The sequence below is a fragment of the Vulpes vulpes genome, chromosome X (genome assembly GCF_048418805.1).
Source record: "Vulpes vulpes isolate BD-2025 chromosome X, VulVul3, whole genome shotgun sequence".
Lineage (NCBI taxonomy): Eukaryota > Metazoa > Chordata > Mammalia > Carnivora > Canidae > Vulpes > Vulpes vulpes.
Window position 1 is genome coordinate 99,865,627 of NC_132796.1, and position 22,534 is coordinate 99,888,160.

Sequence of the window (22,534 nt, forward strand, 5' to 3'; positions counted from 1 at the left end):
GCAAATTACTGAGTCTTTCTGAGCCTAGGTTTACTCATCTGTAAAATGAAGATAATATTATAGTATTATCTCACAGAGTTGTTGTGAGAATGAAACAAGATAATTCACATCAAAGCCTTGTACAGTGCCTCGCACATCATATGACTTAAGCAATACACATATATAGATAAATGTGTAGAAGAGTCTGGAAAGATACACAGCAAATGTTAATAGCATTCTCCCTGGAGGGAGGATAGAATAAAGGGAACTTTAACTTTTAACTTTGTGAAAATTAAGACAGTAGAAACTCTCTTAACCAAATTCTACTCAATGATGCAGAGACAATGTTTTACATTCCCTCTTTATTGTTTAAAGTTTGTTTTTAAGTAATCTCTACACCCAACATGGGGCTTGAACCCACAATCCTGAGATCAAGAGTCACATGCTTCACCAACTGAGCCAGCCAGATGCCCCTACATTCCCTCTTTAAAACATTGGCAGGGGCCTATGTCATGATGAAAGCTCATGACTAGTAGGCTACTCTAATGGTTGTGTCCTTCTACATCCATAAATTAAGTTCCATGCTCAATAATAATTATTTTCCTGAACATTTTTTTGATAATTCTATTTGTTATTGTAATTATGCAATTAAATTGTATGCACCCCAAAGAATCATGAACACTAAAAGCAAGAATTGTTTCCATGAAAACTAAGTTCATCACTTTGCAAAAACTCAGTAAGAGGGGAATCCCCAAAAATGGGCTGTCAAATTAGTTTTGGATATGACAGCAGCAAAACACAGGGGGAGAAAAATCCGGAAGGATTCTATACTCAAATTGTTTGCAATCACCCACATTCTTTATCCACATTAAGTAAGCAAATGCTGAAAATCATAGAGGATGCATTATGGATATGGTTTATAGAAGAAAGATAAAAGGAATCAGAAGTCCTTACTCCAAAAAGCTTTGATCCTATAGCAAAAGATTGGCATATGAATAACAATGTATATGTTTTATGTCAAAATTAGAAGTTTAAGAGGCACCTAGCTGGCTCACTTGGTAGAGCATGCAACTCTTCATCTCAGGGTTGTGGGTTCGAGCCACACATTAGATGTAGAGATTACTTTAAAAAATTAAATCTCAAAAAAATAGAAGTTTAAGATGTCTGTGTGTGTACTTATTATGATTTTGTTATCAATCAACTGACCAACAACCACCTTTGACCATATTAGATGAAGGAGATTCTAATGTATTTACATCTTTCGTGTATGTTAAAAAAGTATAGACTATGTCATTAAGGTTTTGGAAAAGGATGAACTGGAACCAAATACAGCATATTATTAACAATAGCATAATTGATTATTTTCTCTTTTTCCTTATACTTGTTATATTTTTCAGAAAAATGCAATAGACACTATAAAATCTAAAAGCAAAGAGGCCATACAAAAAATCTTATAGATGCTTTTCCTGTTTTCAGTGCTGATTCCCACATTCAAAATATTTCTCATGCTCCCCGCAGGAAATTGTTCTTGAAGTCAGAGATGGTTATCACTCATTCTCCAGACTTTATGGTTATATCTTATTTTTTTTATCCTCAGATGTGACTGGATTAGCTCTGGCTGCCATAACAAAACAAAACCCAGCCATGAACTGGGTGCCTTAAACAACAAACATTTCTTTCTCATTTAGTTCTGAAAGCTGGAAGTTTGAGATCAGGGTACCAGCATATTTGGGTTCTGTGAGACCCCCTCTTCCTGGCTCCCTTCTTGCTGTGCCCTCACCTAGAGGAAAAATAACTCTCTCTTCTTCTAAGGCCACCAGACCTATTGGATCCAGGCTCCACCATAATGAGCCAATTGAACCTTAATTACTTCCTCAAAGCCCTATCTCCAAACACAATCTCAGTAGTCACATTGGAGGTTAGAGACTTGACGGACAAATCTGGGTGGGGCTTGATTCGGTCTACAGCGCTGACCCAGCTAGATGGCTCACTTTAGTTACCATATCTGCTCTTTATGACTTTGGCTCTTTCCAAACATTAAACCCACTCCGAAATAATGAAGATTTGTGAGGCATTTTGGAAAGAATGTGCCCTGTTACAGAAGGCCAGAATAGAGTTCCAAGACTGTGCTGAGTACCTGTAAATAAATATAAGGAGACAGCACATCATGGTGGCTAAGAATGTGGGCCCTGGAGCTGGACAGACCTGGCTCTAGTTCTGCCCTCTCCCTGCTAGAGGGGTGATCTTGGGCAGACTGTTTCATCTCTCTGAGTTTCAGTTTCCTTAATCATAAAGTAGGATTGTCAGAAGCCAAACACAAAAGGCCATATGATTCCATTTATAGGCAATGTCCAGAACAGGCAAATCCATAGAGACTGAAGGGCAGGGGTTTCTTTTGGGAAGGATGGAAATATTCTGGAATTAGATAGTTGTGATGTATGTGTGACACACTGAGTATACTAAAAATCCCCGAATTGTACACTTTAAAAAGATGAATCTTATGGTATGTGAATTGCATCTCAATTTTTAAAAATCCAGAGAGAACATCTAATGACAATATTGATGTTGAGTGCTTTACATAGTGTCAGGTCCATAGGAAGAGCTCAAAAAGAAGTGGTGACTGTTTGTAGAATGACCATGTATAATTTATCATACAAACTGGCACAGTTTTGAGGGTTGACAGGAGTATTAGTAATCATTATATTGCCACAACAACTGTAAACCAGCATCACCCCTGGACAAATCCTGATGTATGGTCATCTAGCTGTTAGCATCTGGATTGCCCAAGGGATCTGTTTTGACAAGGACAGCATCTATTTGAATATCCAAGTTCTGCTTGTTTTTCTTCATTCTTTATTCTCTTTACACAAATCTTCTTGTTTTTCTATTGTAATTCCCTCTCCCCTCTGGATTTAATTTCGATGCCCTTGCTTTTGTCCTTCTATGTATGCCTTTACTCTTTTGTGACCTTTCTCCTGTCTCTTCGATGCAATACACATTACTGAGCACCTGTTCTGTGCCAGATACTTTCCTGGGCTCCAGGGATGCTGGGGTGAACTAAACACAGGCACTACCATGAAGGAATACACAATGGGCTGGCAGGCCAGGCAGGCACATCAACAGGTAATCATAGTAGTCGGAGCTAAGTGCCCTTCTGGAAACATGGAAGCAGGGGGTAATATGAGATCTCATCCAATGGGCACCTAATCCAGAAAGATGGGAAATGGCATAGTGCCATGGACTCCCACTGGAGGGGACATCTAATCTGAGACAGGATTGGAGTCAGCCAGGTGAAGAGGAGGATAGAAGGATGTCAGAGGCAGAGATTAGAAAGCCTGGTGTAAATGAAACTGTCAGCAGTGAGCTGTTCCTAAGGGAGCAAATGAGATATAGGGATGGGCACAGCGGGCAGGAGCCTTATCGAGACGGGCCTTTTGTGCTAGGGGAGGCCATTAAGCAGGGTTTGAGGTAGGGAATTGCTAGATGATTTTTTAAAAAGATTTTATTTATTTATTCATGAGAGATACACAGAGAGAGGCAGAGATACAAGCGGAGGAAGAAAGCAGGCTCACCACAGGGAGCCTGATGTGGAACTCAGTCCTAGGACCCCAGGATCACCACCTGAGCCAAAGGCAGATGCTCAACCACTGAGCCACCCAGGTGCCCCTCACTGAATAATTTAAGTGGAGATTGACCTGGTCAGAGCTGGGTTTCAGGAATGCCATCCTGGCAGGGGGTAGGGCAGAGGCTCCCAAACAATGAAGTGCATATGAATCACCTGGGGATCTTGTTAAAATACAGGTTCAGATTCGATAGGTGTGAGGTGAGGCCTGAGAATCTGCATTTCTCTCAAGCTGCCTGATCTGCCAACTACACCTTGCCAGATAAGAGTGTAAGGAAGAGATGGGGGTGGATGGTCATAAGGCGGCAGGTGGATCGGGGGTGCTGCTTTGGCAGTTTGGGGAAGGGAAGATAGATGGTGGTGTGGACTTGGGCAGACAAGGATGTAAGGTGTGAGATACATCTCCATGGCCCCTGCAGTCTGGCTGGGAGGTAACAGTAAGGTCCTGGTGTTGTCTTCACTTGTCCTCCTTTTGCTTCCGGCCAGGGCCAGGGTCTGCATCCAACATGGCCAAGCTTCTGCTGTCTTTTATTCACCCTTCTGCATCACCCTGCTCATCCCTGACATTTGTCTCTTTACCAGTTGGCCCACGGACCACATGTACAGCAAGGGGGTACCCTGGCAGCTTGCCTCCCTCACTTCCCACACTTCCTTGCTAACGAATTCTTCCCATACCCACCTATTTGAGAGCGGGGAGGTTTGAAACATTCCTCACCAATGTCTATACATACTTGAGCCCCTCTTTTGACACTCCCTACCTTTTGTGCCAGTCTGGAAAGAAAATCATGGTTTGTCATATCAAAAGCCTTCTGCCGACGTATACTTACAAAATATCTTCTTGATGCTCCGTCTCTGAGTGCTCACTGATTCCTTCTAAAGTCACCCACTTGGAATTTTCTTTCTGGTCTTTTATGGTGCATCTGAGAGCTTTCCTGTGTTTTATCCCATTTGCAACTTACCCCAATCACCCACTCCAGAACTGGCTGAGAATCAGTTCCGTCCAGGATAGCATAAGCACTTTGGCACTCAGCATCTTTACGAAGACGATTGTGAGCTAGTCCCTTCTGGCCTATCTGATGGCTAATTTCCATATCTTCTTTTCCTTTTCATATACCGAACTCTGAATGGCATTTCAGAACCCAGAACCACACAGGGCACTCTAGTGAGAGTATCTGATGTGTACTGAGTAGAATAGAGTCTGGAGACATTTCTGCATTTTTGGTAACATTTGGTACAGTTCCGGGGTTAAAATGTTTTCAGTGACACTGATTTAATTTCAACCATGTAGGAAAATCTTGTTCTGCATCCGGATCTCAGTCCAGTTCTTTGTTTATAAACAGCAACCGGCACACACCTCATTTACAGAGTTTGGACCCCTCTGGAGGTAAGTCGTTTTGCTTCTCTGTCATCCACATGCTACATCCAGATATCTTAGAACCCCTTAGGGGGGTACCTGGGTGGCTCAGTGGTTGAGCATCTGCCTTTGGCTCAGGTCATGATCCCGAGTCCTGGGATGGAGTCCTGCATCAAGTTCCCCACAGGGATTCTGCTTCTCCCTCTGCCTATGTCTCTGCCTCTCTCTGTGTCTCTCATGAATAAATAAATAAAATATTTATTTAAAAAAAAAGAAGAACCTCTTAGGGATTAAACCCTGGGACTTCCCCTTTTAAAGGGCTGTTTTACTTTTCATTAAAAACACAAATATCCGGACATTGCAATAAATAAGTAAATAAATAAGGCCTATGTCTCACACATTTACCAATATAGTCAGACGCAACCAGTTTTCTTTTTTTTTTTTTAATGATAGTCACACACACACACACACACACAGAGAGAGAGAGAGAGAGAGAGAGAGGCAGAGACACAGGCAGAGGGAGAAGCAGGCTCCATGCACCGGGAGCCGGACGTGGGACTCGATCCCGGGTCTCCGGGATCGTCGTGCCCTGGGCCAAAGGCAGGCGCTAAACCGCTGAGCCACCCAGAGATTCCCGCAACCAGTTTTCTAAGAAAGAAGTGGAGCATGATTTCAGAGTATGCACTGGGTAAACCACCCAGGAACCTAGGAAATGGAACTCCTTCAGGGCAGGGCAGAAGAAATTATTGGCCAAGTTGTAACCCTATTCGGGGACTGAACTCCCGGTAAAAAGCAAGAACCACCCAGAGTGGTAAGAGGCTAATTACCGGGTAGCAGCAGTTCATTTTCAAATGGAGCCCTCTCTGCAGGCAGTCTGGTCTTTTAGCATCTGGTGGAGAGCAAGGTGCATTTAGACATATCAAAGAACAAAGAATAAGTAAGAAGTCAAGCAAGGCCCTTTCCAAGGAGTCCATAGGCTTAGCAATAAACCCTGGAGGGAAGCACAGTTTAACTGGGTTTCCTGGTGGGACTAAGCAGAGAGAACAGCACTTCTATTTGCTTGTGCATGTGTGCAATTCCCACCAAGTCACAACTGGTTTTTATTATATTTCTCAAGACACAAAGCAGTTCAAAGTACTGAGCGTGCAATAGATGGGAGGCTTCAAGTTGCTTAGGATCAACTGCTCAGAATGATTTCCAGCCCATGTGGCTATCCTGGCAAGGGGGTGGGTCCAGGAGAATCCAACTGAGCAGCTGCCAGACTGCCACCCTCTTTACCTGCAGCCATACTTATCCTGACCAAACAAAGTTTGGAAGAGAATCAGAGAACTAGCCTAGCAGCTGAGAGATGATATTTTCTGGCAAACACCTTTTTGAAAATACAAGGGAATGATGGTGTCATTGCCTGAGGCCTCATGCAGGCAATGATCTAGACAGGTTGCATCTGATTTACACTCTTTGCTAGATGGTGTCTCACTGCTCAGAGTTACCCTTCATACTAAAGGGAAAAAATAAAGAAAATCTCAAGAGTACCACCCTCATAGCAATCTTGCCCACACTCCTAGGACACTGAAATTACCATGCCTATATTGGAAAGGCTGTTGAAAAGTGACAGGGTAATAATAGCATTCTCAAGACAGTGCTCCCAAGTCTTGTCGAAATTGCTAGCTACCCTGGGTAATTAAAACAATGATAATTGTTTGTTTCCATGTAATGCTTTAGCACTAAATCCATGTGGTATGCATGATGCATAAGCAGATTCCAAATGATAGAGTTAGTTCTCCCTTAAACCTGAAGTCGATAAAACATTCTGTATATATCTAGCAATACGAGACAGGACACAAGAGAGAGCATTAGATGTTATGTAGTCCAGCCCTTTCATTTTATAAGTGAGGAGATTTGGATCCAGAGCAAGGAAGAGACTCACCCACCCAATGGCTTTCAACAGGATAAAAGCAGAGCTAGGGGGTGCCTGGGTAACTCAGTCAGTTGAGGGTCTGCCTTTGGCTCAGGTCATAATCCCGGGCTCCTGGGATGGAGTCTAACATCAGGACTCTCTCTGCTCAGCAGGGAGCCTGCTTCTCCCTCTCCCTCTGCCTGCCGCTCTGCCTACTTGTGCACGAACACGCTCTTTCACGCTCTCTCTTTCTCTCTCTAAAATGAATAAATAAAATCTTTAAAAAAAAAGAAAAGAAAAGAAAGAAAAGAAAAGCAGAGCCAGGACTAAGCCCATTTCATTACACCAAGCTGTCCTTGAATGTAAAGAAAAAGCTGATGTCCAGGTATTTGAAGGACAAAAAGAGGTAAATACCTACAACTCATTGTTTTGATTCACTCTTCCCTTTTTTGGTCACTCTGTTTTTTCGTAACTTCATCTTTTCTCACCTTTTGACTGTCCTGTTGACTCCTATTTCTTTCCTGCTTACAACTCCAATGTTTTTCCATTCCTGTCTTTTCCTTACTAGTATTAGTTTTATTGCCTTTAGGAGTGCTCAGTATGTGGCCCAGCAGGGCTCTGAGCTTGTTGGAAGCCACTCTGTTCCGACAGGTTGTGAATTTCACAGAAACTCTATAAAGAAGCCATTAAAGAATAATGCCTTTTAAAACATCTACTTAATAAGAGACCATGAAACACAATGTATTAGGGTTACCGTGGAGAAGCTGTGAACAGACTGAACAGAAAAATCTTTTGAAAATATATTCAGAAAAAAAAAAAAAAAAAGAAAATATATTCAGGAAACTCTGCCAAACTAAATGGAATAGGGGAGGCACATGTGAGGTTTGGGGACTCATAAGAAAGTAGTATAAATATATACTAAATGTATAAATAAAGTAGTATAAAATATACTCCAAAATGTCAAAATCTAGGTGATGGGATTTTATTTGAATTTTATTTATTTTTTGTTGCCAGAACTTTCTAATCTTTCTATAATGAATTTATGTCCTACCACGTATTAATGCTGGATTTACAAATCAAAAAATAATAATGAGCTTCTAAGGGCTTCTAAGTGATTAGGAAGATGCGAGGTCATGTGAGTTTTCTCTCAGGCTAATCTCCCTGTCTCAAAGTGTCTCATTCCTGCACCCTGTCAACACCCTTACGTTAGCCAGGTGTGCTTGCTTGTCGACACCTGTGGATTCCACTAAGGGACCAGATCTTCCCCGCAGCAAGAAGCCTATAAGGGACTCCTGACTCAGTCCTAACTTGGCTTCTTGCCAAGCTCCACCCTTAGAGAAGGCACTTAGGACCTGTCATTTCGTTCCTCGTCCCGTACATAAATATCTGCCTGAGTTCCTGACCGTTATGCAACTAGTCTTTTACTTAGGCTTCTGCTGTTTGGTGCTGGCTCAATGCCACTAATCTCTGCTCTCCTTTTGATTGATCTTCACTGGCACACAGCAGAGATTTGTTGAACCCGTGCCTTATCAGGATACTGAACTCCTGGGCCTGCTTAGAGCATCCTACCTCTCTCCTAGTCTACTCTGCATCTGGCCATCCAGGCCCTGAGTGCCGACTCCTACATATGGACCTGGGGATTACGTCTTCTTCTCAGTCTGGCTTTAGTCTGCTGTTGAGACCAGGTTTGCAGGCCTCTACTGTCCTCCCTCCACAGGCTATTTCAATATGGCAGGTCCATTGTTAGGATGTGCCTCATAATCAGAACAGTTGTCAAGGATTCTCGAACTGTAATCCAGAACAAGCACTGCTAAGCCTAGAAAAATCTGTATTCATGCATATTCTTAAATACCATCCCTCTAAAATTCTAGGACACAAGAAAGCAAGACAAAGCATGGGCTCACTTGCAAAATGTAGTCTTAGGAGAACCTGGGAAGGGAATGGTAGTAGAAATTGTTACTTACTAGCAATCTTTAGTGGGAAAGTGAGGTCCCAAGGGATACTAACCCTTGGGTCTTAGAATTAGTTTCACACTCCCATATCTCGCTCTTAATTTCTTAGGTGGAGTTATTTATGGAGAAGGATCTGGTTAAGCTGACTCACTGATGTTTATAAATTAAAACCAAAAATATTCCTGCCCTCTGAATGTTGAGTTTGACATTTGCTTGTCCCAGGTGAGGAGGCTCCACTCCACATTCCTACAAAGGCAGGAACGAGCGAACGTGTTCATGATGACATCTCCAAACACACTTGGGGAGCCTTTAATAAGCTCTCATTTGTTGAACTTTGGGGTAGCCTGAGTCACAGCATTTCTCATCTCTGGCAAATGGTCAGTGAGGGTTTCCTGTGACCACACTGTTTGACATGGGTGCAGGTTTGGTCCAGGGAAATTCTGTTACTGTAATACATGAAATGTTTGTGCCACATCCCTCCTGATTTAAGACTTGACTTCCTAGAATGTTTTATTAGCTGACATTTTCTCAGTGAGCTTGTTGGAGCAGGGATTAGCTGCCTGGCAGCTGAGACCAAAAAGAGAATTCATTCTTTCGTTGCTTCAACAGATAGCTATTGAGCATCTACTATGTTTCAGGATGAGTGCTGACTATATACTATGAACACCCTTGGACTTCACCAAATTAAGAGAACTCACTGTGTCTTTTTGAATGCATACCCCCCCCCCACACACACACACCACTGGGCCCCAAAGAATGACCTATCCTTATTGGCCTCATGCAATTCTCAGACACCCTAAACCTTATCTTTCTAATCCTATTTGTCTGAACCATTTCCGTTGTCCATCTGTCCCACGAAAGCCCCTCAAAAGCTATGTTAGGTTCTGCTTACCCCAAGTCAGTTTCCTCTGAAACTGCTGACATGGTTTTCCACATCGTCACTCTGAACACACACACAAGCCTTAACTGATGAGGATATAAATACCAAGATAACTCCAACACAAGGGACTCTTGAAAGACAAGCTGTAAAGATGGGATATAGTGGTCACTTGAATGAGTTCTTAACCCCCCATTCAAATTGCTAGTAGAGAGCCCCGTTCAAATCCTGTTTCGATTGCTTACTATACTTCTCTGCCCAGATTGCTCATCTGTCAAATGGGGATATTAGTAAGGAGTACCTGCTTCACTGAGGATTTCAACGAGCTAATACACGTAATATACTAGTTCTTAGTGCATAATAAACATTCTTGTGATATATATTAGCTATCGTCATTACCTTTTAGATCAGAAAGGAATTGAGTAGTGACTGTGGGCTAGTGGCAATGGGGTTGATATTTTGAGGCAGACATCTGGAATCTCCACATATCAGATGATGTGAATGTGAGCAGATTGGAACACGTGGCCCTGCCATTTTGAGAGGAGTCCCCTAATTTGATTGCTTATGTGGGAAATGGAACTTATACAGCAACCGTTATTCAAATGAAGTTTCTTCTACTTTTTTTTTTTTAAGTAGGCTCCATGCCCAGCGTGGGGCTTGAACTCATGACCCTGAGATCAAGATCTGAGCTGAAATCAAGAGTTGGACACTTAACTGACTAAGCCCCTCAGGTGTCCCTCTTTCATGGTTTTTTTTTAAAGATTTTATTCATTTATTCATGAGAGACACAGAGAGAGAGGCAGAGACACAGGCAGAGGGAGAAACAGGCTCCCCGAAGGGAGCCTGATGCGGGACTCGATCATGGATCCCGGGATTACAACCTGAGCCCAAGGCAGGCGCCCTACCACTGAACCATCCAGGCATCCCGGTGACCAACTTTTTAAAAACTTTGTATTATATTATAAATATCATCATTAGTAGGGGCGCCCAGCCAGCTTTCTCTGTGTTGTAAATTCAGGCCCCATATTGGGTGTTGAGATTCTTTAAAAATAAAATCTTTTAGGGGCACCTGGGTGGCTCAGTCGGCTAAGCGTCTGCCTTCGGCTCAGGTCATGATCCTCGGGTCCTGGGATCAAGCCTCACATCAGGCTCCCTGCTCAGCAAGGAGTCTGCTTTTCCCTCTCCTTCTGCTCCCCCCCCCCAACTTCTGCAGCCTTTCTCTCTCTCTCTCTCTCTCTCTCTCTGACAAATAAATAATTTAAAATAAATTAAGAAATTTAAAAATATTTTTAAAAATAAATATCATTATTAGTTACTGTATAGGGAAACACTTACATGTTGGACACATAGATTGTTTTCTCCTAAAAGGAGAAACAACACCATTGCAAACAACACTAAGATAGACAACTTCTTAGCACACTGAGATGTACATCCATCTTGGCACACAACCTTAATCATTACCTTAGGATATGTTTCTCCAGAAGTTGAATTCCTTAGCTTCTTTGGGTTGCATTGTTGGGTGTTTGTCTTATTTTTGTCTGAGGCTTCAATGAAATACTAAAAAGTTTAACTTTTGCATCGAATTTTAATTAAATACTAAAATAATAAACACAGATGGTGAAAAAAGATTCACAGCAGTGATTGCCCTTGCTTGGCAAAGCAGTTAGAGCACCTGGTGAACCCAGACTTCCTGCTGGGTCTGGGAAGTCTGGAGGCAGCAGGCTGTAGGGGAAAGGCAGGGTGGGGTGGGCTTCTGAATCAACCCATCCTACTTCAATTCCCTCCTGGCTCAAGTACTTACTTGCAGTTGAATAACCTCAGACTCATTTATAACCTCGTTGAACTGTTGTTTCTTCATATGAAACACCTTTTTTTCTGGCTTGGCCCGTGCTTGTCTCTCCTATCTCATCTCTGTCTCTCACTCCTCTCATAGAACCCTCTGCCTTCAACAGCAAGATCCAATCAGATTGAACTATTCCCTGGGCCTTTCCCTGCGTGCCTCCCTTTGTCTGGACCAACCTTCGACTCTAGGCCAACTCCTTCTCTGTATCTCAGTAACGAGGACTGATCATTAGGGCTGAAGATAGACATTATCTCCCTCCAGGAAACCTTTCTGGCCAACTCGTCCACATGCACACTTCAGTCTGGGTTAGCTGCCTATCTTATTTTGGGCCATTGCAAAACTATCCATGGGGCATCTGGGTGGCTCAGTGGTTGAGCGTCTGCCTTTGGCTCGGGTCCTGATCCTGGGGTTGAGTCCCGCATCGGGCTCCCCACAGGGAGCCTGCTTCTCCCTCTGCTTCTGCCTCTGCCTTCCTATCTCAGTATCTCTCATAAATAAATAAATAAAATCTTAAAACAAAACCAAACAAGACTATCCTTGCTGCTGTCATTTGTATATGTCACAGTGTGGTGTGCGTACCTATTCACATTTCTGGCTCTTCCACGAGTCTCTGAGGTAAGGTACGATTTCTTATTTTTCTATGCATCCTCAGTGGAGAACACAGTGCATGGAAGCACTGAAGGCTCCTAAGGACTTGTCAACTGACTGACGAATGAATGAAGTAGCATGATCCTAACTATTTACCAAACTTACGAACAAACAATTGCATGCAATAATGGAAATGGAAATTCCTGGAACATAGGTCAGAAAAATGGTACTTCTGAGCACTCAAGGCAATTATCAGTTAACTTTTGCTATGGATGTCTTGCCATCCCTTCAAATGTTCTGGTGTAAAATTCTGGAGAACTTTTGCCTTTGTTTAAGTCTGTTGAAAGGTGAATTTCATCATCATAGAAGGAATCTCAGAGGACAAAGGACTTTTTGTTTCAGACAGCTAAGCTCAGCGATTAGTGGTGAGGCGCCATGCCTAAATGCTTCCAGGGCTGGGGTCAGCTCACCCAGACAGACCTCCCATCTCTGACCCCACACCTTGGGCCCAGAAGAGAAGGAGGAAGTGGGTAGCAATGGATAGAGGAAATAAAGAGGAGGGGGCTGGAAGAAGATTCTGTGGGGGTAAATAATTGCAGCCTTTGCAGAGCAGCTGTGTTTAGACCAGACAAGTTATACGTCAGAGATTTCCACGGTCCCTGGAGAAGTGCCACCCCCCGAATGCCTGTCACCTTCCATTTCTCCTGAGTTTTGCTGCCTTCGGCAGCTCTTCCTGAAGTGCCTCACCTAGGCACTTCATTGGCTGATTCCCAACTACCTCCTGAGGTGCAGATGATCTATTGAGGTTGGATCTCTCAGCAGCAGAATTGGTCTAACCAAATGTTCTGGTTCTGACAGTCTGGCACAAAACTGCCTTAGTGGCACCTGGTGTCACCACAGCCAGGCCAGTGCTGCCTCTCAGCAGCCAGGATGGCAGGCCCCAGGTCCTCTGAGGAAACAGCTGGGTGAGTCGGGCCATCTCCAGGTGCTTCTGCCCCCCAGGCCCTCCCCTTTGGATTCCCCAGAGGACACTCAGCTCAGTCATTGGAAGAATTGCTCTGACTGGAATGGCAATTGACAACTGCATTGTCTCACAGCCCACGTGGGGACATGGGGTCGAAGCTCTTATTGGTGAATCACGGCCATATTTGTGACAGGATAATGATGCAAATACAGGGTAATGGAACTGGAGGGTATTATGCTGAGTGAAATAAGTCAATCAGAGAAGGACAAACATATGGTCTCATTCATTTGGGGAATATAAAAAATAGTGAAAGGGAATAAAGGTGAAAGGAGAAAAAATGAGTGGGAAATATCAGGGAGGGAGACAGAACATGGGAGACTCCTAACTCTGGGAAACGAACTAGGGGTGGTGGAAGGGGAGGTAGGCGGGGAGTGGGGGTGACTGGGTGATGAGCACTGAGGGGGGCACATGATGGGATGAGCACTGGGTGTTATTCTATATGTTGGCAAATTGAACACCAATAAAAAAATAAATTTATAAAAAAAAACAAATACAGGGTAAAGGGCATTTGAAAGAAAGAATGAAAAGCCTATAAAATTCAGAGGATGCTTGCCCTCTAGCTGTTCCACCCTGAGAAGCCCTGCAGAGGGCCTGAGCTGCGGAGGGGGAGGGCAGGAAGCCTCAGCAAGTCCTACCCACTCCAGGCGAGCACGGTGATGAAAGGTAAAAGGGTGGCAAAATACCAACTAACTGAAGCTCTTTGCAGAGATTCCCACGAGTGCAGACTTGAACAAACACTCAACCACCACCCACCCAGCTCCAAAGATGGTTCCCAGTTCCCACCCCCAGCACCTCCAATGCTCCTGATTCAGATTCCCTCCTCCTTTCAGCTGCAGGGATGGGGAGAGAAGGGGCAGGGGAGCAGTGGGGCTTGAGTCCAGACCTCTCCTCTGAGATCGGGCATCCAGAGGACAGCCTGGCAGCGGGGTGACAGCAGAAGGTCCTGGCCCCAAAAGGGGCGGGACAGGCAGCACCTAAACCTCACTTGGCCTGCTGCTCAGCCTGGCTCTAGGCCAGACAAAGCACAAGCACTTTCTTTCTTTTTCAGTTAGATTTATTCTCTGAATCAACAAACCTTAGGCTATGAGGGGCAAAGCAAACTCGGTAGTTTAAACAAAGGCATTCATCAGGCAGCTGGAGACCCCTGCAATGACAAATAAATCCCTGGCCAAGAAATGCCTACCATTGGTTGGCTGGGACACTACGATTCTGGGACAGGGTTTAGAAGCTCCTCAGAGTTCTTTGCATGGGCTGAGGGGTGGTATGAGATGATCCGAGGGGTCTGTCATCCAACACTGATGGAACACCTAGTGTGGGGCGGGCTGCTTGGAACTAGAAGATACATCACCAGGTTCTGGAAAACCAGGAAGCGGCACACATAGCGACCTCACTTGAGCCAAAAACCTGTCACATAAAGAATGACCAGCCACGATTTTAAAGCTACACAGACTGGAGCTTGAACCTCGGCTCACCCATTAACTTAAATAGCACTGTGACCTTGAATGAGTTGACCTCTCTGCATCTTAGTTTACGTACTTTTCAATTAGAGATAAAAAGTAATGTTTCAGGCCTCATCCTCATCCCAAGCCTTATTGCTGCTCGGACATAAATATCAGGACGTGTGTTGACCATCGAAATTTGGAACCAGATTCCATAAGGCATCAGGGTGGCAAACACTTTTATAACACTTAGTGGTGCTCTTCTAAGTGAATTGATTTGTGTCATTCAGCCTTTGTAGCCATCCTATGGAGTGGGTACTAACTTCACCCCCATTTTACAGATGAGAAAAGCCACCACACAAAGAGGTTATGTAAGTATCCTAGACAAAGCCACTTCTTCAATTTATGGAAGAATTGCATGACATAATCCAAGCAAAATACATCTACAACATAGGCTGTCGATAAATCCGATCTGTGGTTATTAGTCAGTGGAACTGACTTTATTATTATTATTATTATTATTATTATCATCATCATCATCTACCTTAGCATTACTACGAGTAGTTACCACAGACTAATTTAAAGTGTAGGTAAACACAAAGAGTTTGACCCTTTCCATCTGCTTCCTTAAAGGAAGCCCAACATTATTTTTGGTAACTCTAGACAGTTATTATGGACCCTCCCAGGATTAATGACTCCAGGGGGAAGAGCAAATCCCTCAGGGCTGCTGACTAAGCAAAGGGCAAACTGCAAGGCAGGATAGATTAACCCCGGGAAGCCCTGGAGGAAGCACAGATCTGGAAAACAGCTCTATTGCCCTGAGGCCGGCCACAAAATCAAAGCTGACCCAAAGACTCCAAGCTGATAGAGAAAAGACCATTCCCTGTCGGTTTGCCAAGTATAGAAGAAGTCTGAGAGCAAGGGAGAGGGAAATGCACATGCTCAGACTCCCTACTTTGGGTCAGGAATCTGGTCATTCATTTATCTTCACAGTGACTTCATGAGGTAGGTGCTATGGTTTTCCTGATTTTAGTGATAAGGGCACAGGCTCAGAGAGTAGAGGGGAGTCACCTGAGGTTGCCAGGGCTGGGACCAGAACTCTTCCCATAACCCCATCTATAAATCCAAATAGAACTCATTATTGCCCACCCTAAACAGGCTCCTTTCATTCTGTTCTCTGGGTTGGTGAATGGTGGCCACCATCCAACCGGTCACCTGAGACAGAAATTTGAAGGTCATCTAGAAGTCTTGTCACTCATCTCCCATATCCAGACCAGCATCAGTTAATTCTAGAAATTCTTCCTCATTAGCATCTCTGTATCCATCCTTTCCTGTCTCCGCTGTTCCCTATCGGCAAGAATACTGATATTAGGGAGTCTGTGTTAGGAGAGAGGCTGACTGTCAAACGTTGGCACCACTGAACTTGAAACTATCCTCCAGACTCTGCCTGGCATCCCTATCACATAGAATACATAATTCCTGAACTGAGTGCGTGAATGAATGCATACATTCATGAGCAAGCAGATGCTAACGTCGCCACTTTGAGCTTCTTAAAGTCCTCAGTGATTCTCCATCACTTTCAAGATAGAGCCCATGAGTCATGATCTCAGGGTCCTGGGATTGAGCCCTGAGTTGGGCTCCCTACTCAGCGGGGAGTCTGCTTCTCTCTCTGGCCCTCCCCTGCTCATTCTCTCTCTCTCTTTCTCTCTCTCACTCTCTCTCCCCCTTCAATAAACAAACAAACAAATAAATAAATAAATAAATAAATAAATAAATAAATAAATAAATAAAATCTTTAAAAAGAAAAAAAAAAGAATAGAGCCCAAACCTGATATATAGACTACTTGGCCCAAGTGATCTAGCTGCTAACTACCACTGCTTCAGCTCAATCTTCAGTCTGACTTTTTTTTTTCTGTGAAAGGACCACGTTCTCTACTGCATATTGGTCCACAGTCTTTCCTTTGTGCAGACCACCACACACACCCCTACGCCCTACATCCCACTCTTCACCTCCTTAGCTCATGCTCAGCAACTGAAATGGTTTATTCTTTGGAAGGTTTTCCCTGATACCCCCAGTCCAAGTTTTTAAAGTTGACAGAACTCAGTCTCAGATAGACCAAGCGGCCTGCCCAAGGCCACACAGCTTGTGACAGAGTCCAATTTACCTTGCTTTACAAGATTTCAAATGCACATTGTATCATTTATATGACTCCTCACAACAACTCAGTGAGCTAAGGGGTTAAGTGACTGGCCCAAGATTGTACACCTAAAACGATGCAGTTTTTGTAGCCCTAAATCCAGGTACATTCTACTCATACCAGAGCAATTCCATCTCATTGGAGTTTGCAAAGCTTTGCCTTATGAAGGGGTGATATATCTATTGCACTGTTGACAGAGATACAAAAGATCCCTGACTATTATAAGTTGAAAAACTAGCTCCTGGACAAACATCCCAAGGGTAAATATCACTATCAAAAAAAAAAAAAAAAAAAAACCTCTGGACAGTTCTCTGTTTTTTTATTTAGCTTGAAGAGCCCTCAGTTCAAGCACTGCCTTCCCTCTGCCTCTTCCAGAGAATGAGGCCTGGTGGCTTTTATGAAGGGGTTCCTAAGGGAATGAGGTAAGCTGCCTCATTGCATTCTCTCACTGGGTAAGCCACTAGGGGCCCACTGCAGTGGCCAATACTGTCACTTAGCTGTCAGGTAAATGGAAGATTTGAGATGCTACAAACCTCTTCTTTTGACCCTGGGCTCTAGAAACCATTGAAGCAAAATGTGCTTTTGGGAATTCACAAACACCAGTTTTTCTTCTCCTCCACCATGCTTCTACAGAGGCAGAACTGCATCAGGCAAGGGGAGGATATCAAACAGAATGGTGTCAGATATAGTGAAGGGATTATGGCCTTGCAGCTCTTCATCTAACCCAGAGATAAACAGTTTTGGCTTGAAGGGAAGTCATCCTCCCAATGACACAACTGCTCCTGGCACCTGTAGGTGTTGGGTGGATTCAGCCTTGATCTAGACACCTGACCTCCACTACATGTCCTGATATCTCAGAAGGCCTTAGCTGTGGTCTCATCCTCTCTTTTTCTCTCAATAAGAGTCCTGGTCCTGATGTTGAAGAGGCAAAACTAAATTTACACCAAAATCTGCAATTATTTTTATTTTTATTTTTATTTTTTTAAAATTTTATTTATTTATTCATGGCAGACATACAGAGAGAGAGGCAGAGACACAGGCAGAGGGAGAAGCAGGCCCCATACAGGGAGCCTGATGTGGGACTCGATCCCAGGACTCCAGGATCACGTCCTGAGCCAAAGGCAGGCGCTTAACCACTGAGCCACCCAGGCGTCCCTGCAATTATTTTTAAAAAGTAATTACCTTATTTCATTTCTCCTCCTGTCTGTCCACTCCTATCATCATTCTGTAGGTAGAGTCCTTTTTTATTATTTAAGGACTGTAGTCCATGATCAGTGCAATACTAGGGATGGTGTTGCTATTCAACAGTGATCAATTTTATTAAATAAATATGACAGCTTGAAGAGTAAGATGAGGTTTTCACTGAACATGTTCTCCTCATTGGATTACACTTTAGGAGGCACATCCCAGCAGTTCTGAAGTCCCATATCTATCTTGCATCCCCCAAGTACTCTTGGAAATGCATAAAGGAAAAGGCTGACTAATATTCTCAGAGAGTTCATCTATAAAATCAACACACAGAGCCTCTAAGTAGAGATTCGCAAAGAAACTTCAAAGAGCCAAGATGTCTCCACGGCCAGCCACTTTTCCCAGCAAGCTAACTAAAGGCATTAACCAGTCAAAGGTCAATAACAGAGGGAGTTTGTCAATCATGGTAGGGGAGTGAAAGGAATCAATGAAGCCAAAGTTGGTAGCTCCTAGCCAGCACTGCCCAGAGGAGAATGTGCCTTTGTTCAAGAACTTTACCTCCCCATATGATAAAGTCTACTGTGCCCAGAACAGAGACTAAATGAATGAATGGGTGACTGGAAGGTCTCAGTGACAGGGCATTTGTGGAAATGGCTGCATTATCAGCCCATCGAATATTAGCATCATGGGTCTAATTCCTTTCATTCGGACTCTTCCAACACTTGACATCTGATGTAACTGATGAGAGGACCCTAGTGTCCCCAGTCCCACTGTAAAAGGTACCATTGGCATCCTGATTGTAAATATCCATCTCTGACTCCAGTTCTTGTGAAGTGCTGACAAATCAGGCTTCTGGAAGAGTCTGGAGTCCTGAGTCAGATCTTGGACACCAGCGAATTCATCAAGATAATGTTACTAGGGGTGGAGTAAAAACAGAGGGTTCTGGATGTCAATTAGTCTCACCCAGGAGACACTTTTCTATCTGAGCATGTGTCAGATGCTTTTTGTATTTATACTACTGTACTTTCTGTAAAAATCAACATCAATGCCCAAGACTCCATTATCTTTCCCAGTGCAGCCAATTATTTTCCTAAATTTTATCTTAAAGAATAATTCTCCCTGGGACTGATCCATGCCTCTTGAGACTCCAGTCAGCTTTGGTATCAAAAGCCCCTTCCATGTGGCTCTCTGTCACTGCAAATGGTTCTCTTCACTATGTTTGCAAGCATTTCTTCATCCTATTTGAGATACTGGGGGTGCCTGGTTGGCTCAGCTGGTAAGCCTCTGACTCTTGATTTCAGCTTAGGTCATGATGGGGGGGGGGTCTACACTCAGTGGGGAGTCTGCTTCTCCCCTTCTGCCCCTCTCCCCACTCACATTCTCCTCTCTCTCTCTCTCTCTCTCTCTCTCTCTCTCTCTCTCTCTTATTAATGAATAAAATCTTTTAAAAAAGATATTAAGGGGCACCTGGGTGGCTCAGTCAGTTAAGCATCTGCCTTCGGCTCAGGTCATGATCCTGAGGTCCTGGGATTGAGCTCCGCATCTGGTTCCCTGCTTAGCAGAGAGCCTACTTCTACCTCTCCCTCTGCTACTGCCCTTGCTTGTTTGTGCTGTCAAATAAATAAATAAAATATTTTGTAAAAGATACTAGTACTAATGGAAGAGGATGTTTAGGTTGTTTTTTTTTTTCCCTTAGTACATTCAGAGTCCTCCAAAATATGGCGCAGGAGTGCATTTTAAGGAATTACAAGGCTGAGGGAACTTTTTAAAAAAAGATTTTATTTTTAAGTAATCTCTACATCCAACCTGGGGCTCAAACTACCATCCCGAGATCAAGAATCATACTCTCCACTGACTGAGCCAGCCAGGCGCCCCCGAGGGACCTTTTCAAGCTTCTGAATCAATGAAAAATGCACACCATGGTCTCCCTGACCTCTAGAAACTGCTCTCTCACATAGCTCCTCACATATGGGTAAGGAAGGAAAGATCTACTAATTGGTTTAAAATAGTCATCAAAGTCTCACCGGATGCCAAATTCTCTGCCCTTTGAGGGCAACAGAAAATAAATTATGTGCATGAGCAATAATACAGGACTAGAAGGCTATTGACAAATGAGTCTTCCAGATACAATTGTACATGGAATAGTGGGAGAGACTCCTGGATTGGAAGACCTGCATTTCTCTGCTGTGTATTCTCGCACAAGTCCCTTAACCTCCCTGAGCCTTTACCTCTTAATTTGCAAAATGGGAAAAGATTAACCTTTCCCCTACTTTCACTCACAGGGTGGAATGCATGGTCAAAGGAACTATGAGATGGCTCTGTAAATTTTAAAGTGTGATCCATTGGTGACTCGCTACTATTGTTATCATCATCATCTTCATCATCATTACTCCTCCTCCTCATCAGTCTACCGTTGTTAAGGAGAAAAGATACTGTTGGACCAATGGATGCTAACTTAAGTTTCAATCCCCTGAGGATGAAGCTGCTCATGGCACTGCAGTCAATGCTCTTGCCACTCTGGGTGACGCCACGATTGCTACTTACAGAGCAGCCTTCCCAGGGCAAAAGACATCAGATGCTGTGACACCCGAATTGCTGGGTATCAAATCTCTCCCATTATCTTCCCAAGGAACACAATGTGCTGCAGCTGGAAGCAACAGACTGACTTGAAGCAAAATCATGCTGGCTTCAAGTTGCTGCTACAGGCTCTTCAGAAGGTGAAGTTTATAAAGCTCTGGTACTCTGCCCCCCAACCCCACGCCCTGCCCATTTAATTGGACCTGAATTTAAGCTACACATTCAGAAAGCCCTTGTGTCACTTTTTGTCAAAGATTTCTCTTTGAGTTGCTTGAAATATCTATTTAAAAAGTAGCCTACAGCAGTGTCTTTTGAATACCCAGCTCACTAATTCAGGTACTGGAGCACTGTGAGCTTACACCACCAGCCTGCAAATGGATAAACTACTCAAAAGATATTTTCCACCCTTTAAATAGAGTTCCAAGAAAGAATAGGAAATGCCTCATACCTCTAATGGAAGCTATTTGCTGCAAAAACAAATCATTCAGGTCCTTGGACCTAGAAATGCTTTTTGCAAATAAAAGTGAAAGGAAGAGACAGCAAAACGGCCACTGAAGCCATGAAGTCATCACCCACAAAGCACATGATTCAAATAAAAATGAAAAACTCGTTTGAAAAATGGGTTACCCACACACCCAATAGTCGTTGTTAGTTCATGTATAAAAGAAAACAACCAGCATTTTGTACACATTTCAAAGAAAGTGAACTACTTGTTCCTTGTTAGTAGCTAATATAAATATCTGAGCAAATAGCATTTTTCATTCCAATAAAATTGTAGAACATTTCAAAATGCTCCTAAATCAATCCTTACATCAAAATGTACATATCTTAAGATTCTGGAAGATGAGCCCCAAATGATGTGCTTAATACATTTGTTCTTCCTTGAAGAGATGAGGTATAATTGTACGCAATCATCTCGTAGCTAGGAATTATATTAAGAACTCTGAACTATAAGTACTAAATCAAACTAAATAGTCTCTTATCCTATTTTTCTCTTCATACTTGTCATTACTTCCTGAAGTTCTCATTACAACTGCATAATTCTACCCCTTTCCCAAACCCCCTAGGTTTCCTTCAGAAAAGGAAGGCAGCCTTCCCTTTCTCCTTTCCCTCACAACCGTACTTTTCTCCCCACAAATGTTCATGGAGTGAGACTCACAAATTACTTCAATGAGCACTAATACCTTCCTGGGTAGGACGAATAGGTTACTGCTGCTTTGTCTTTTTACAAATATTTAGCATCTCTTCCAAACTCGCTTTTGCTATCCCTTAAGGAAAAAGAACCTGTTCTAGAAGAAAAGGTTAGTGGGAAAACATGAGCTACGCTGCGATGTTAAATACAGATTTCTTTTTCCAAATCTAAACACCACAGTCTTCATTCAGTCCTAAAGAAGACATAACATCGCCGGCTAATAAGCCGTCCACAAATGACCACTATTGAATGAATAATAAAGGAATAATAGCAATGTGATTTCCACTTACATCAACCACAAAAATCTTCTGGGAATCATCCAAAAACTGCACTTTTAAATGTAGCATTCTCGGAGAGGCCGTTGGGCTGCAAGCAGACTCAGAGTGCCGTGGGAGCTGTGACAGGAAGAGGGGCTTTCTCCAGCTGGATGCCGTGCGCTTGGGGGCCCCCACCTCCACCCAGGCCCCCCCACCCTCAGCAGGGCACACTTCAGTTTGCTCGAAATGATGCACACCCAAGGGCGTTTGTGCTGCGTAGCTCTGGTGATCAATAGCATCTAGGCAATCTCCTATTTGGTCAACATCAAATTCAACTGGACTCTCCCTAGCCCTCTTAAACTAGTGCCTTTCTTCAAAGGAAAAGCAAACAAGAGAAAGCATTCTCAACCCCTAGGGATTTTCTTTATTTCCCAAGAGCATGGTTTGAAAACCTGAGATGAAGCTGGGATCAACTGAGAATAGCCCTTCTCCCAAGTAAAGGGATTAGAGTTAGTATTGTATTGTGCTAGAAATTTCATGGCCAAAC

At 43.4% G+C, this 22,534-nt stretch overlaps 1 protein-coding gene across 1 annotated transcript in view; it reads right to left on the reverse strand.

The window, feature by feature from the left end:
• Positions 1-22,318, reverse strand: part of FRMD7 (FERM domain containing 7) — a 52,013-nt gene extending 29,695 nt beyond the window's left edge. The window contains exon 1 of the mRNA XM_025983188.2: positions 22,021-22,318. Within this exon, the coding sequence (XP_025838973.1) occupies positions 22,021-22,077 (57 nt within the window). The 5' untranslated portion in view covers positions 22,078-22,318. The remainder of the gene's footprint in view (positions 1-22,020) is intronic.
• Between the last annotated feature and the right edge of the window lie 216 nt (positions 22,319-22,534).